This window comes from Pan troglodytes, chromosome 8, assembly GCF_028858775.2.
Source record: "Pan troglodytes isolate AG18354 chromosome 8, NHGRI_mPanTro3-v2.0_pri, whole genome shotgun sequence".
Lineage (NCBI taxonomy): Eukaryota > Metazoa > Chordata > Mammalia > Primates > Hominidae > Pan > Pan troglodytes.
Window position 1 is genome coordinate 112866303 of NC_072406.2, and position 16755 is coordinate 112883057.

General features: G+C 47.3%; 1 protein-coding gene across 8 annotated transcripts in view; it reads left to right on the forward strand.

The window, feature by feature from the left end:
- Positions 1–16755, forward strand: part of PAX2 (paired box 2) — a 93093-nt gene that overhangs the window by 30159 nt on the left and 46179 nt on the right. For all 8 annotated transcript variants that reach the window (XM_016919120.3, XM_016919119.4, XM_003312731.6 and 5 more), the window contains exons 5-6: positions 13952–14037; positions 15696–15815. In XM_016919120.3, the coding sequence (XP_016774609.1) occupies positions 13952–14037; positions 15696–15815 (206 nt within the window). The remainder of the gene's footprint in view (positions 1–13951; positions 14038–15695; positions 15816–16755) is intronic.

Here is a 16755-nt window from a genome sequence, read left to right on the forward strand (position 1 = left end):
GGTTCTGATTTTCAAATTAGAAAGTAAATGTTTTTAATGAGCAAAATTAGAATCCTGAAAGCTCAATCATCCTTACATTTTTCTTGTAGTACGAAACAAGTCAAGGGCTGCCTATTCATTACCAGATGCAGGGCCAGATGCTGCCCTCTGTGTGGGCATAGGCAGTGGTGAGCTCTGTCAATCCCCAGCCCCTGCCACTGCCCAGATGGCAGGGAGAGAACTACCCTCTGCCCCTGTGCTACCTGGCTGCAATTTTTGCACTTCTCTGCTTAAAACACACACACACACACATACACCTCTTAATTTGTCTTAGGATTTTATGTACACTAGCACACATGTGTACATGTTTATACACATACACAGGCCAATCTTATGGCTGCTTTACTCAGAAAGCCTTTATATTTATCATCATCATCATCATCATCGTCATAGTGGTTAACAAGTGCTTACTACAGTAGGAACCGTTACAAGCATGTTTCATGCATTAATTGATTTAAGCATCCTAAATAACCCCATAGGGCTTTATAGGATTGTTATAGATGAGGTAGCTGGAGTACAGAGAAGTTAAATAACTTGCTCAAGATCACAGACTAAGTAGCAGAAGTAGGATTTGAACTCATGCAGTCCTGGCTCTAAAACCCACATGCTTATCCCCTATGCCATACTTCATATCTACTTTGGATCAAGGGAAGTGCAGGCACAGGCAATCTCCTGGGGAACTCTGTATATTTTGCAGTCTCTTACAAGCTCAAAACAGGAAACCTGCACCCTAGCAGATGGTCACACCTCTGTGTATCTCTGTACTCTTCCATGGTGTGTGTTCCTCAGTGCAGGCCACTGCTGAGCCACATCATCTAGAGATACTGGGAAGGAAGAAGATGCTAATAGCCAGAGCCACAGAGTAGAGTGGAATGGGGATTCTTGGAACTAGAGTTTATATTGCTGTTCCCATTGGGATTGGCAAGTTTACTCCCGTCCATCCTCCTCCAGCTCCAACAGGGATCTAGACTCTCAATTGGCATAAGGTTTGGACTAGGGGCTTAACTCTCCAAATCAGGCAGACCTGTTCTCGTTTGGTAAAGTCGTAACTGTTCAGCAGAGCAGGGACATTTGCTTCCAAGAAGAATAGAATCGTATTTTTGGTTATCAAGAAGAGATTTGTCCTGCATCTCTAGAATCTTCCTTCTGAAAAGCAGCAGTGCAAATGACCAGGCCAGAGTAAGCTAAAAAAGCTAAAGGATGGATCCTCTCACCCACAACCACACCAAGAAGGCAATTAAAGCAATTACCGAATCATACACCACCACCCGGATCCAGCATCATTACTCAACCCACATCACCAAGGAGACACCCATTAACCTAATCTCTGAGACATACATTAGGGAAAAAAGATGCTGATATGATCAATGAACACAATAATTCAAAGCAGAAACACAGACACTGCCACCAAACAATACTCAAATTCCTCCAACTCAGTGTTACACAAAGTGCAGCCACCTCAATACAATACCACAAAACACCAAGTAACAAACATTAAGCTAGCTGCTGGAATGCGTCAACACAATGCAATAATACACGGTAATGCACAACACAGTTCAAACTCTGTATCCCATAGGCACACCCATACCCACAGGCTGAAATCATGTGGCCACTTGAGCCACATGGGCAGACACACACAGAGACAGAGCCAATAGCGCAGCACCCAATTCTCCTGCACACCCAGCAGAAAACGATCACAGCTGCAGTCCTCCCAAGCACGATGCAGCCTGCCAGAAAGCAGCAGTACCATGCCGTTTCTCCAGCAGGTGGACGTGTCCAGACCATCACCTCTAATAAGGCCTCTGGGCTCTCATTGCTAGTAAGAGAGTAAACTGTCCCCTGAGCCTGCTTCCCAAGACAGGACAATTCAGTTCTATCCTGGTTGGGGTTTAATAAGACTTCGTTGTTAGTGAAAATGACAGAGCTCCAGGGATAAAGGGAAAGGTGGTGGTGGGAGGGGAGCTCACTAAGCTGGGTGCAGGAATTCCCCTTCCTCTACCCAGCCCTACCTTCTGTGGCCATTCCAGAGCCAAAGCCCTCATGCTGGGTGTTCACGGAGTATCGATTCAGTCTGCAAGCAATTTTAATATTTCTTCAGGGACTTTCCAGCAACAGCACAAGTCATTAATTCACCCTCCCAAATTGCTTATTCAATAGCAGGAACATGGCTCCTGAATAAAGTCCCAGAATTTATGTGACTCGCACGAGTCAGGAGGTCAAACAACTGTTATGGAGCGAAGTTAAAAATCCAAATAAAATATTGACACTTTTTTGGGGAGGGGGAGGTGGGAAGCAAAGGTATTTAAAATAGGTTTTTGTTGCAATGCCCCCAGGATAAAGAATGGAAGGAGACTGAAGACAAGTTGGAGTTTATAAAATCAATGGAATTTATTGCACAGCTGCTTGGCATTTAATAATTCTCATTTCCACATCCCCCTCCCCCACCCCATCCTGGCCATAGACAGAGAGATACACAGGTATACAAATGCACATTTATGTACGTCAATACTGGTGCATGGACCAATATAAAAACACGATTGTGATGTGAAAATCTCAAACACCCCAGGAAGGGAACAATGATGGTGTAGAGTCTCGCTGTAGTTTACATATTTGACAGAAATGGGCATAACTTGGCAGATACTCATGAAGCAGGTTTTGATAAATATATCCACTATTATAAATCTTAGATCAATGCATTGGAGCAGACCTGAATATAAAGATAAACTAATCATAGAAATAGATCCTCAAAACAGAAATTGAGAAACACATCTATATGTAGTATCATCCTGCAATCATGTACATGATTTGGAAACTAGATAGATGAAAATAATTTGGAAAATTTGCCCCCCAAACCTACCAGTGCATATAAAATTCACCGAAGCCTATAGCCACTTAATCTAAAATTGTGATTTGTTAGTAACACAGACATGATGCTTATCAAATACAGCTATGGCACATGCATGGGAGAGGATAAGCGTGTTTAAAATCACAGCTACCTGTGCTCTCTGTTAATTGTCTACATATATAATTGCTCAATTTTCCAAAATCATGGATATGAAAAGGCTGAAGGAAAAATTTGTTCGTGTCCAAATAGTTAATAAATAAATATATATATAAATTTCCCAAAGAGATCAACTGATTCAGCCTACAGACATTGAAGTCACAAGCCTGGATCCAATGTCGGGCTCTTACCCGATGCATATGTATAATTATATGTCAATTGAAAAAAATAAACACCAACCAAACAAACAATTTCTGGCTCCAATGCTATTAAGCATGTGACTTTGGGCAAGTTGCTTGGCCTTTCTATTGTTTCTTAGGCAAAATAGAGAGGATGGCTATTTGATAGTTGAATTCGAATGAGAAAACACATTCATTATAATGCCTTTCATACAGTGAATATGAAATAAACGATAGTTATTGCTTTTACTATTATTAGATTCAGCTCTTCTATTCAGGCCTAGCCTCTCATAGATTCTACCATCTGTTCTTGATATGACTGACTCATTCTACTCAATGGTTAGCTGCATAAGTTCTAGAGTGAGACACTCAGGTTTAAATTCTGGCTCTGCTACTTAACAGCTGTGTGACCTTCCGTAAGTTACCTAACCTCTCTGAGTCTCAGCTTCCACATCTGTAGATTATGGACAATAATATTCATAGGTACTTGTGAGAATTAAGTTAAATAATCCATATAAAGTGCTTTGCACAGTGCCTGGTACATAGTAAGTGTATATTGGCCCACTGTGTCCCTTAAGATTATGTCATTGTTATTATTGGCCAGGTACAGTGGCTCATGCCTGTAATCCCAGCACTTTGGGAGGCTGAGGTGGGAGGATTACTTGAGGTCAGGAGTTTGAGACCAGCCTGGCCAACATGGTAAAACCCTGTCTCTACTAAAAATACAAAAATGAGCTGGGCGTGGTGGTGTGCACCTATAATCCTAGCTACTCAGGAGGCTGAGGTTGCAGTGAACCTGGGAGGCAGAGGTTGCAGTGAGCTGAGATTGTGCCATTGTACTCCAGCCTGGGCAACAGTGTGAGACTCCATCTCAAAAAAAAATAAAATAAAATAAAAAAATAAAAAACAAAAAACAAGAGTATATTATTGTTATTATTATTAATAATAATATTCATTTGTTATTGAACAAATAGCTATCAAGTACTTACATTATACCAGACACCATTGCTAGGTGCTGGGGAAAGACAGTCGTGAGAAAAATAGCAGTGACATCTGCCTTCTCAGAGCTCGGAGGGGTGGACTCTATGTGAACTGAGTAAGCAAGAAAACAAGGTTTCAGCTCTGTGTTAGACCCTGAGAGGAAGAGGGAAACAGAGAGAAATAGATTGGAAAGCTAGGATAGAGCCAGATAAGGGAAGATTTTGAAGGCCGGGCTGAAGAATTCTGAATTTATCCTATAGGTGATAGGAAGTGATTGTAGGGTTTAGCCTACAATCTATCCTGAAAGAATATCACATTCTTTCAGGAGACAGAGAAAGACTGACGGACTGTTTTTGAATGCCTGAGTAGGCGAAAGGTAGGAAAGGCTAGAGGTAGGGAGGCCAGGCAGTCACTAGCAGGCCCTACATCTGCTGCTGCTCATGTGACTGCAGAGGGAGGTGAGCATGCCTGTGGTGGGACAGGGTTGGGGGATGGACAGGTGCAGAGTGGGAGACTTTATCCCAGCAATGAATCTATAGCAGTACCTTGTTCACCTTATATCAAGCAGTCTTCAAGCCTCTGGAGCTTCCCAAACAGGATCATGGGGGTGGACAGCTGGTAGATTCCAGCTCTAGCCAGAAGCTCTGACAGATGAGGGCAGGGCCAGTGGTGAGAGGCGCTAGTCTGTCACGCTCTGGGCTTGGCATGCACCACAGACTGGTTTCCAAATGGTTAGTTAAACACATTGCCCCTTAATTTTTAAATCTATGCATATCTTGAAGTTAAATCAATCCATATGCTTACCATTCATCATATAAACCATCACTATTGCCCCCTTGGGCCAGCCCCATGGCCCATCTAGCCTGGTAAATTGTCTCTGGCCTGGGCTCTCAGGGGCACGTGGTGGAAAGATTATCGCCCTCAATGCCAGTCTTGGAAGGCTAAGTTGATGCAGAATATATGCCTGGTATCTAAGTAACCCACTGGGAATTTATCATCCTGGAATGTACCAAAAACCATTTTGAAATTATTTCAATTTTTAACCTATGGTTTTGTTTCCACAGAGCAACTGATAGCTTATTGAATTTTGGTGACTATGTCAGCTGGAGTCAGGGTTAATAGATGGAGAGAAATGTGGATTGATAGAGTATGAGAAAGGAACTTTCTTAACTCACTAAGACTTATTCCCAGCTCTTCCAAGGATCCCCTTGAGAAACCAACCAGAAGGATGGTTTCTTCACCTCCTGGCTTAAGCTAGTCTTCTCAAATAGAGTTCAGAAACTCTAATTCAGGTCTAAGATGGGACCCGGTGATTTGCATTTTAGCAAGCACCCCAGGGGATTCTAATGCAGGTAGTTCAAGGGCAGTAGTTTGAGGAAACCCTTCTGCCAGCTTTTTGGTAGGACTTTCATTTCTTGGAGCTCAGCTATGACTTCTGAGAGTCAACAAGAGTTGACACATTTGGGAAGAACCCTGGTAACCTGGAACCTGTGTATTCCAGCAACATCCTGCCACAGCCAGAATGGAAGGTCCTGCCCACAGCTCTGAAGAATGGCCTGGCCCTTATCAGTGGCCATGTTCAGAACCCTGCCTGACATATGGTCAGTTATCCAGACTGAAACCTGCAGGGCATATGAGTGAGCATGGGCAAAAAACCCTCTAAACTCAGCCCAAACTGCAGCCAGAGGCTACAAAAACAGTGTGTTAAGTGATTCAGGCCTGCCTTAAAGGAAGCCACGTGCAGGAGAGATGCTGTTTCCTTTGTGTTTCTGTGGAGAGGAGGAAGTAAATTTCAATTTTTCAGTTCCTGGGGTATACAAAGGGGGAGACTGTAGTTCCTTAGAGTTCTCAGGAGCAGGGACCATTTCCAGGAGAGGTAAACATTTCCTGGGTGATCTATGACATCTCACTCAAGGTTCTGCTGTGAAAAGTCTCCCGCTGTTAGTGTTGCTGACTTGCCTCGGGGCCAAGCCATGGATACGTGCCTGATATAGGCAGCTCTCAAAGACTTGTGGTGAAGCAATAACCACCTGCATTAGCTGGGCAAAATATCCTTTGCTGAAGCAAATATCTTCTTTTTTTTTTTTTCTGAGACACAGTCTCGCTCTGTCGCGGAGGCTGGAGTGCAGTGGCGCGATCTCTGCTCACTGCAACTTTCACCTCCCGCGTTCAAGCAATTCTCTGCCTCAGCCTCCCCAGTAGCAGGGATTACAGGCATCCGCCACCATGCCCGGCTAATTTTTGTATTTTTAGTAGAGACGAGGTTTCACCATCTTGGCCAGGCTGGTCTTGAACTTCCGACCTCATGATTCACTTGCCTCGGCCTCCCAAAGTGTTGTGATTACAGGCGTGAGCCACTGTGCCCGGCCACAAATATCCTTTTTAATATCTTTTTTGTGTGTGTGACAGAGTCTCACTCTGCAGCCCAGGCTGGAGTGCAATGGCACCATCTCAGCTCACTGCAACCTCCACCGACTCCAGTCATGGGTTCCACTTCACCACTGCAATCGCGGGTTTGAGAGATTCTCCCAACTCAGCCTCCCGAGTAGCTGGAACCACAAGCATGTGACACCCTGCCCGGCTAATTTTTGTATTTTCAGTAGAGATGGGGTTTCACCATGTTGGCCAGGCTGGTCTCGAACTCCTGACCTCAAGTGATCCACCTGCCTCAGCCTCCCAAAGTGCTGGGATTATAGGCATGAGCCACCATGCCTGGCTGCAAATATCATTTTGTTCTCTAGGATGATTGAGTTTATAATGCCCAGGCAGTCTGAGACCACTGGCAGAGGCCCCCATGACCACTCGTCTGGCTTAGTGGGCAATGGGGCCAGCTAGTCTGGCACATTTTCTACCCTGGAGTGCCTTTGATTTACTGAATCAGGAAAGACCCTCCCCATACCAGGGATTAAATATTTTCTGCAAAGACTCTAAAGTGGGCAGTTTACTCCAGGACAATTTAAACTGATTTATACATGTATATAACACATATATCTAGATACTTGACATCTTGCTCCTAAGAGCAGCCTGCCCCAAGCCTGGTCATGTCACTGGTTTGTTCAAGCTCTGCTAGGAAGTAATTTTGTTCCTCTAGGGAATAATTCTAAAATTGGGAAGGAAGTCTGTTCTAGACAGCAGTAAAGGATTTCATGGCGACATACTTGGAGATCCAATGTACAGGGGTTGTCAGCAATTGGGTCCAGCAGGTGTTAATACTCCCATTTTCTAGTGAGGACAACTGAGGTTCAGGGAAACCTCTCACCCTTCATTTCTCAGAAGGGACTGAAAATAGAAGTTTCAATTTGGTGCCTTTGGGTGTCTCTCCCCTGGAGGCAGTATAATTTAGCAGGTAAGGGATTAGTCCCTGGGATTAGTCTATGTGAATTCAAATCCCAGATTTACTGTTTATTAAATGGGTGACTTTGAGCAAGTTGTAATAAGCCTTATGTGCAAAATGCATTGTTGTAAGGATTGAGTGAACTATTTATTTGAAGTACATAGAACATTGCCTAGCACATAGTAGATACTCAGTAGACAGTTTTTTGTTTTTGTTTTTAAACTGGAGCCTCTCCTGAGGAAGCATTGCTCCTAGAAAGCCTGCCCAGCCTAGTCCAGTAAATGCTGCCACCTCACTCCTCCCAAGGTGAGCTGTCTGAGGTCACCTCAATGCTAATAGGACCTCTTCTTGTCTCCACCTCAGGGAGTTTTTGCACACCATTTATTATCATATAATATAATGCAATATAATATCATACATAACATAACATAATATGATGGGTAGGTTAACTTGGAAACCCTGAGGCGGACGGTGGATGGATGGATAGATGAATAGATACATTTGTACTAAGTATACATACATTATATCATTCTATTGATTTGTAAAAAGTTCCCGGTCTGCCTGGCTGTAATGAGATTTTTGAACTTTGCGTGGCGATCAATGAGAGGAATATTATTGGCCTGGAGAATTGATATACCTGCTCTCAGTGGCTTGTTCTGCTCCCAGGCTGCCCCGGCCCCCCAGGTGTATGATTCCAGCAGACACTTAACCTTTTTTACAGTGTCATCAGGCTAAAAGGAATCTAATAGTGACACAGGACTTGTGCTCAGCACTCTGCCACTATTGCTTTCCTGTCACAAATAATTTATAGCCTTCTATTTCCACCCCTGAGCCTGCACCCCAGCCTTGCCTCCTGCTTCCCCCAGCTCCCAGGAATCAATAAACTCACATAGCCACGGTGGGACTTCAGGGTGCAAGGAGACAGACAGACAGACAAAGAGAGGGGAAGTGGAGAGAGGAGCAGAGAAAGAGAAGAAGAGAGGGACAGAGAGTGAAACACAGAGAAAAGAATGGGGAAGGAGGAGGAAGAGAGAGAGCTGAACTAGATGAGTAAGAATGCCTGGTGCTCTCTTAAAAGGTGGAGCGCTTCTCTCTTTCTTCTTGAGTTTAACACAGTGTTAATAGGAGTTTCATGCAGGGCTTTCATTCTTACTCACAGAGCCTGAGACTGTGTTGATATCCAAGTTGGTGAGAGGTGGGGGTCTTCCGGGAATTTAACCAATAAGGGAGTGGCCTCCCCACCTGCCCTGTCATCCTTTGCTCTGAAGTCCTGCCACGACCCCCTGCCATCCCTTGGGTCCCCTGTGGATCCTTGCCAGTGATCCTAGTGGGTCTTGGTCCAGCCCCCAGTCTGTCTTCTTGAGAGTCTGATGCAACCTCCTTTTGGGTCAGATGTCGCCGCCGCCACTGCTGCTGTTTCTTGTCTTCTCAATGCTCTTCCCAGGGTCTCAGTGGCACCTGCATTGACCAGGCTGGGGCATACTGGGTTGGGAGGTCTCCTGCCTGCATCGGCCTAAATTGAAAGCACCCGGGCCTAGGGGTCACCCATAGGAATAATAATACTGGTCATCATTGTTATTATAGGTAGCATTTGTAGAACCAACCATCATAGTAATCACATTACATGGAGTGTCCCTATTTAGTCCTCGCCACAGTCCTATGAAGTGTATGGTAGTATTATCTTATTTTACAGAGAAGGGAATAAGAAACTGCCAGGGGTTTCACAGGAAACAAGTAACAAAGCCGGGATTCCGACTAAGGCAGGCTGAGCCCAGAACCCATGTCCTTCTTCCTTTTGCTGCTCTCACTCCCTTGGAAGTGTGGGAGACTCTAAGTGCCTGGAAGTCCCCATGCGGGGCCCAGACCAAAGCCCTGGAGGTCCCCAGGAAAGGGCGAGCTCTCATCGGAAATGGTGGAGGAGAAAGAGCATCTTGTGACGGAAAGAGAAGTGGGGAGCAGGCACCCTGGCAGGGCAGTCTCTCAGTGGAAATGGAAAAATGACACCTCCCAGCTTCTGAGCAGAGCTGTGTCCTCCAGAGTCCCAGCTGCACCCTCCAGGGATCTATATCCAGAACTTGACCTTCCAGGTCAAACCTGCCTGGGGCCGTGGAGGTTTGATGTGTGTCTGGCTGTCTTGTGAGGCCAAGTATGAAAAAGAATTGGAGAAAGAGGAGGAGGAACATGGGGAAATGGTATCAGGCCGTCATCATCAACAACTGCTTTACTTCATTCATCCTTTAGCCCTGAGTGAAATTGCCATGAGTTGTTGGGTTGCTGTATGGGAGACAGTAGGACAATGGATGACCATCAGATTTCCATGATTCCAGTTCTTAAATTCTCCGAGATCAGCTCTAGGGACTGGCAAGTGCCCACTGCCTGAGGTCATGGATGGACACCAAGAGCATTAGTAACTCACAGCAGGCACCCTGCCCAGCTCCTCCCCCATGCACCACCAAGCCGCTGTCAGGGAGTAGTGATTTTCCATCACTCGCTGCCTCAGCTAAATTTGCGCCAGTGCCCTAGGGGTCAGAGGCTCTGGGTAACAAAGACAGAAACTCCTCAAGCCCGTCCAGTTATCTCTCTCAGCCAGCCCCACCCCTGGGGTTCCCTTAGTCAAGAGCCCATCAGCCCTCAAGCCAGAGCCACCCACAGGCCCAGTGAGCTCACAGAAGCTGTTGCTGCAGTAAACTAGGAGCAGCTGCTCTGAGCTGCTCAGCATCTTTCTAGACTTTTCTTGTAGATGATTGTACACCACCTCTCAGCTACTATCCAATCTTTTCCATTGTGATCAAACTCCAAATCTTCCCTCCAACTCTTGGGAGATGACCTTGCCTTCTGCTTTGCTGAGAGATAAAAGCCGTAAAGGCTCCTTTTCAAAGCTTTGGCCACCTGAAAATATGCCATTTCTGGCTAACACCTCCCTGGAGTCTGCACTCCATTTTTCCTTGTTCTCCCTTGCTCTGTTAATCATCCACAGTCCCTTAGGCAACTTCAGTCTCTTCCTCTTCACTGGTTCTTCCTCCTCAGTCTACAAGCTTATCCAGGTCTTTCCTACCCAAGAAGGCCTTCCCTCCACTTAGCTGCCAGTTCCATCCTCCACCTTCCATACTTTCCTCTCCTTTCGTTTTCCAAAAACTTCTGAGGCAGTAGTCTCTGTTTACTGCCCTGCCTCCTTTTCCTCCCTATGCATTCCCTAACCTTGTTCTGTCTGGCTCCTGCTCCAGTCGCTTTGCTGAGACTCCTCCTCAAGGTCACTAATGGCTACCAGAATCCCAAATCTGTGCTTCTTCTTGTTCCTAATTCCCTTCGGTCCCCATGTTGCTGTTGGCACTGCAGGTTGTGTTTTTCTTGAAACATTCTTCTCCATTGACTTAGGTGAAACTGACCTATCTTGGTTCTGCCATTTCCTCTGCAATTAATTCTCTGAATCCTTTGCAAGGTCAGTTTCTTTTCCCAGTCCCTGGAAATAAATGTCCTCCAGTATCCACTCCTTAGGCCTCTTGTCTTTTAAACACTCCTTTCCCCGGTCCCTGACAGTCTCCTAAATCCATACCTCTGTGTGCCTGCTGATGCAGGGGCATTGCCCCTGGACGCTCCTCTTTCACCTCAAATGCTGCACATCTAGGACCAACATCACCACTTCCCTCCAAAACCAGTCACCTCCCTATAGCCTTATTCCTGACCTGCTGATGTAAACTCCACCAAGCTTCCAGTTACACAAATCTGAGTTTGTAAAACCATGGTTGACTCCAGTTGGTTGCCAAACTCCGACCATTCTGCCTTCCTCTTGTCTTGCAAATTCTTCCCTTTCTTTCCTGAGACCAGCTCCCTCATGCCTCATGCCTCATGCCTCATGTATATGTATGTTGCTTTACTGGGATCTGTTTGTAGCGATCCCCCCTAGTTTAGAAATCACTCATGGCTTAAGGCCCTCTAAACCTGGTTCCTACATGTTGGGGGCAGGATGACAAAGTAACAAAAAGCATAGATTTTAGAGGCTGCATTCTGAGTCTTCCCTAATTGGTACTGTGATTTTTTTTTTTTTTTTTTTTTGAGACGGAGTCTTACTCTGTCGCCTAGGCTGGAGTGCAGAGGCACAATCTCAGCTCACTGCAACCTCCGCCTCCTGGGTTCAAGCGATTCTCCTGCCTCAGCCTCCTGAGTAGCTGGGATTACAGGCGCATACCACCACACCTGGCTAATTTTGTATTTTTAGTAGAGTTGGGGTTTCACCATGTTGGTCAGGTTGGTCTCAAACTCCTGACCTCGTGATCTGCCTGCGTCGGCCTCCCAAAGTGCTGAGATTACAGGCATGAGCCACCGCATCTGGCCGTTTTTTTTTTTTTTTTGAGATGGAGTCTCACTCTATTGCCCGGACTGGAGTACAGTGGCTTGATCTTGGCTCACTGCAACCTCCGCCTCCCGGGTTCAAGCAATTCTCCTGCCTCAGCTGCCTGAATAGCTAAGATTACAGGTATCTGCCACCATGCCTGGCTAATTTTTGTACTTTTAGTAGAGTCGAGGTTTCACCGTGTTGGCCAGGCTGGTCTCAAACTCCTGACCTCAGGTGGTCCACCCGCCTTGGCCTCCCAAAGTACTGGGATTACAGGCGTGAGCCACTGCACCCAGCCAGTAGTGTGATCTTGAGTGAGCTACTTAAACTTGTCTCAGCTTTGGTTTTCAATTTGCAAAATGAGGATAATAGTCTCTACTTTGGAGGTGGTTGTGCGAATTAACAGTAATATATATGTCATATAAATTGTGTATAATATTGGCACATAGTAGATGTTCAGTAAGTGGAAAATGGTGATGGTTCTCATCACATCCAAGTTTTCATTCTTGTTTCCTCTTAGTCCCTTGCCTGTCTCCACTCATTCTGGCTGACCGCTCTGGGCATTAACCCAGAAGGCAGCAGGCTCGCGTGGCTTCCGCTTCCACCAGCTTGTGATGCCCTCCCCTCTACTTCTTTGTTCATCTTAGGATCAAGTTATTTTTTACTGGGGAAAGAGACAGTGGAGATCCTGTAGTCCAAAGCTGAAGAAACTGAGGCCCAGAGAAGTTGAGAGATGAGACCAAGGCTATGTGGCTTCTTAAATGCAAAATCAGAAGCAGGACTCAGGGCCTCTGCCATGCAGCCCAGTGTCCTTTCCGCCATCCTCTGTGCCTCTGATTTCAGCCCTACTTGGCTTTGAAGATCTACATCAATTTCCCTCTGTTCAGCAACTTCTTCCGCAGTTCCCTCTCCTGCAAGGGGAATGGTTCCTCTCCTCCAAGTTTCCAGCACTAACTACCTGATTCCCTTGGGTAACTGAGCTTTTTCGGGGATTAAGTCTCCCCTCCCCACCTTCATATCCAGCACTGTGAGCTAGGGGCCTTATCCCAACTGCCTGCAAGTGTTCAGGAAAAGCTTTTAGAGCTGACTTGCTCATGGCTTGTGACTCACCTGGCTGGTTGAGGTGAGCTTGGCTCACATGCCTCTCTGTGGGGACAAGGAACGCTATCAGAAAAGTGGCTTCCAAAGGCCCCTCATTTGACCAGTGGGTAGGGGGAGCATTCCTCCGTCTTGGCCCTGGGACTGGTCTTTGGCATCATTGAGCCCTCGGTTTTTCAGATCCCTGAAAAGCAGACTCCTGGAATGTTTGATTTGGCCCCTTCTCCCCAGGATGTACAGGGAGGGCACCAGACCTTTCAACCAGGCTGGCAAAGACGCTGCAATCCAAATAAGAACCTCAGAAAAGGAGGCCAGCAAACCAGCCAGCCATATAGGAACAGGGCTCTGACTTGTTTGAGGGCAGTAAGTGGGCTCAAGAAGAGATTGTTCAGCCTGACATCTGGCAAAGGGACTGTGTGCTGTGTTGGAGTCCTGGGGACAAAAGGGTCACCTGTGACCCAGCCCCTCCCTGGCTACTTCTCATTCTTTCAGGATATGGGGAAATCTCATCCTCTCGACTCTGAAGGACTGTGACACAGTCCCAAGTAGGAAAGCCAGCTCCAAAATGATCTCAAAACCCAGGAGGTCCTGGTACCAGGAAGAGATGCGTGTGTGGTTGAGGAGAGAAAGGTGGACAACAAGCCACTAAGGCAGTCCTCACCCTGCAGAAAAAGAAAGAATGCTGTGCTCACTGGGTCTCTGCCCTGATCTTTGCTACCAAAAATCAAACAATAATTTGGGTGATGCACATAGCAGGACATAAGGCAAGCTGCATTCACCCAGAGCTGCATTACGTTGGATCTGCAGAGCCAACAGAAGGAAAACCCTGTGCCTTGCAGCAGTCAGTGAGGGCAGGGACTCAGGGAGCAGATGGATGAGGAAATCGCTGAGGAACTTGGGAGAGAGCCCCTTTGCAGGGCTGGGCTGGAATTGGCCGGGGTAGGAGTGGGCATTTGATGTGTGATGCTGTTGTGACGCTGTTGCAGAATCATCCGGACCAAAGTTCAGCAGCCTTTCCACCCAACGCCGGATGGGGCTGGGACAGGAGTGACCGCCCCTGGCCACACCATTGGTAAGAAGGCTCAGGGAAGGGGAGGAAACCAGATCCCACCTAGAGAAAGGCAGGAAACGCAGCTCCACCCCTGGGAACTGCCTGCCCGGTTGAGGTCCAGAGCCCAACCTATTTGCCAACTGCTCTCACCTGAGCTCCTGTCCACATAGGGTCTTCCTGAGAGATACTGGTTCTCTAGGACTGTTCTCTGCCTCCCACTTGTGTCACCTCCCTCTGCCCTGCTTTAGTCAGTCCCTATCCTCTCCCCTCCTCTCCTCTCTCTTAAGTGTTTTTCTTCTAGCATTTCTTCTTTTTCTTCTTCTCCTCCTCCTGCTTCCCTCTCCCTCATTCTCCAACATCTTTTGTTTTTATCTGATTCTGTCTCCCTACCTGTGCCCTCTTTCTTTTATATCAACTTTCTTATTCCATCTTTGTTTAACATTCCATCTTGTTCTTAACATTGTCCTCTGTCTTCTCCCCTTGGCTCCTTTTCTTTTCTCCCTCTGCCCTTCCCTCTCTTCTCTCTTCTTCTTAGGTGTAGCTCTGGCTCTGTTCTGTCTTCCTCCTTCCTCATGGCCTCTTTCCTCTTGGCCTTTCTCTCTTGATTGCTCAGCCTCTGTCTCACCCACTCTGTATCTCTCATCCTTTCTCCATCCTCCTCATTCTTTGAGCCATGCTTAGGACCTCTCAAAGACGTGACCCAGGCCTACTAGAACACCTGCTAACACTCCTCCTCTGTCCCCAACGCACACAGACTAGCTTCCCTCTGGCCCAAGGAGAAACTTGGTGCTACTGTAGCCATAGATGAGGCCCGGGGTTTGAGGGGCTGGGATGTGGTGACATTTTTCCTGCTGCTCCTCTTGGCAGTTGTCTCCTTCTGTCTTGACCAGCAGGTAATAGAAATGACTAGTTCCAGCCCTCCAGGAGTTGGCAGGAGCTGTTGTTTACTAGGCCAGTGTTACAATGTGTGCTGGGAGGGAGGGTTGGGCCAGGCTGTACCTGAGTTGATCACCATAGAGCGAATGGGTTCACTAATCTTGCCCTAAGGGGGAAATTAGGAGTTTCTCAAGTGATTTCAAGACCAAAAGCAGCTGAGAGAGAGAAATGCACACTCCTGGGGAACATCAGGACCAGTCTTGTGTCTCCTGGAGAATCAGAGACAGATCTTAGAAAGCCACAGACTCTAAATCAGGATTGGTAAAGACTCAGCCCAGGAGACTGAGAACAATGAGCTGGGGCTTCATTAGAAGGGTTTGCCCAGCCCCAGGGATTGGATGAGCTGTGCAAGGGGGTATCCAAGGAGCTGTGCTCTCTAGAGGACCATGGAGGTGCTGCCTAGATGGAGACAGGTTTGCTGTTTCCTGGGCCTGTACTCCATCCGTCTTTAGGAGAGTGAGTTTGAGAACCCCAGTGAAATCCACAGGTCTGCAGAGAAGGCCTGGGGTTAACTGGGCACCACTTACCTCAGGACTGGACAGAAGTGAATAATAGCCTGTATATGGTAATGCAGTCCCCTCTTAAATAGACCCCAGAGGAAGTAGAGGAATGAGAGGAACGTGGGCTCCTCATCCCTCCTTATGTCCTCTGCTTCTCTCTGCCCCCCAGCCTTGGGGCTTTGGCCTACGATCACAACTGCTAAACTGCTATCCTGATGCCATTTCCTCCTTCCTCTCATCCAGTTCCCAGCACGGCCTCCCCTCCTGTTTCCAGCGCCTCCAATGACCCAGTGGGATCCTACTCCATCAATGGGATCCTGGGGATTCCTCGCTCCAATGGTGAGAAGAGGAAACGTGATGAAGGTAGGGAGGAGGGAAGAGGTGTGGCTTCCCCTTCACATGCTTTGTCCTTGGACTCCAAGCTCCGGTTTCGGCCTGGCCTCGCAGCTGCTCTGCTGTGAGATCAATTTTAGTAGCAAAGCCCAGGTCCCCCCACTGCCCTGCTGGCTCCTGGAGAGAGGGAGGGTGGCTGCTAGTGGGGCCATCAGCTTCACCATCTGCTCAGCAGCCCCGGCTGCCTCACCTGCCGCTAGGGCTCACCCTATCGATCCCTGTGGGATGTCAGGAGGAGAAGCAAGAACCGTTTACCTTGGGAAGGTTTTGGAGTTGGGGGAACAGCTGGTCTCTGACCTGAGGATGAAAGGCCAACCTACCTTGTCCTTACCTGATCCCAATCTGTCTGGAGGTGAGGGAGTGATGTCATGTGCAGCCTACCCTGGTGTCCTTTCTCTTTAACACCTGCACACCGCCCCCAGTTCAAACCTCACAGGGAGCTGGACATGGGACCCCTCTCTCCTCTTCTTCTCCATGAGTAGAGATGCCACTCCAAATCCCCTGGCCCTCTCCCTCACCTCCCTGAAATGCCTCAAGGTGCAGCCAGGCTATTAGGAAGGGTGTCAAAGGGAAGGGGGAAGGAAGAGGAGGAGTAGAGAAGAAAAGAAATAAGGGGGAGAGTGGTAGGGATGATCCTGGGACAAAGTGTTTTTCAAATGTCGTGACATTGGGGGTCCCTTGGTGACCATCTGGTTCTCTTCTGATGCGTGAAGCTGGGGCACAGGGCTGGCAGACCCTGAACAACAGAGACACCAGTGTCTCCGGCCTGCGTCCTGCCCCCATTTTCTCATGGTTCCCGCTGGAGAAGTGGTGGCCTCCTGGCCTTCAGAGGATTTTAAAGACATCTCCCAGGAAAGAGGCAGAATCCTCAAACAATGAGCATAAAGGGGTGACCATCTATCCCATTAGC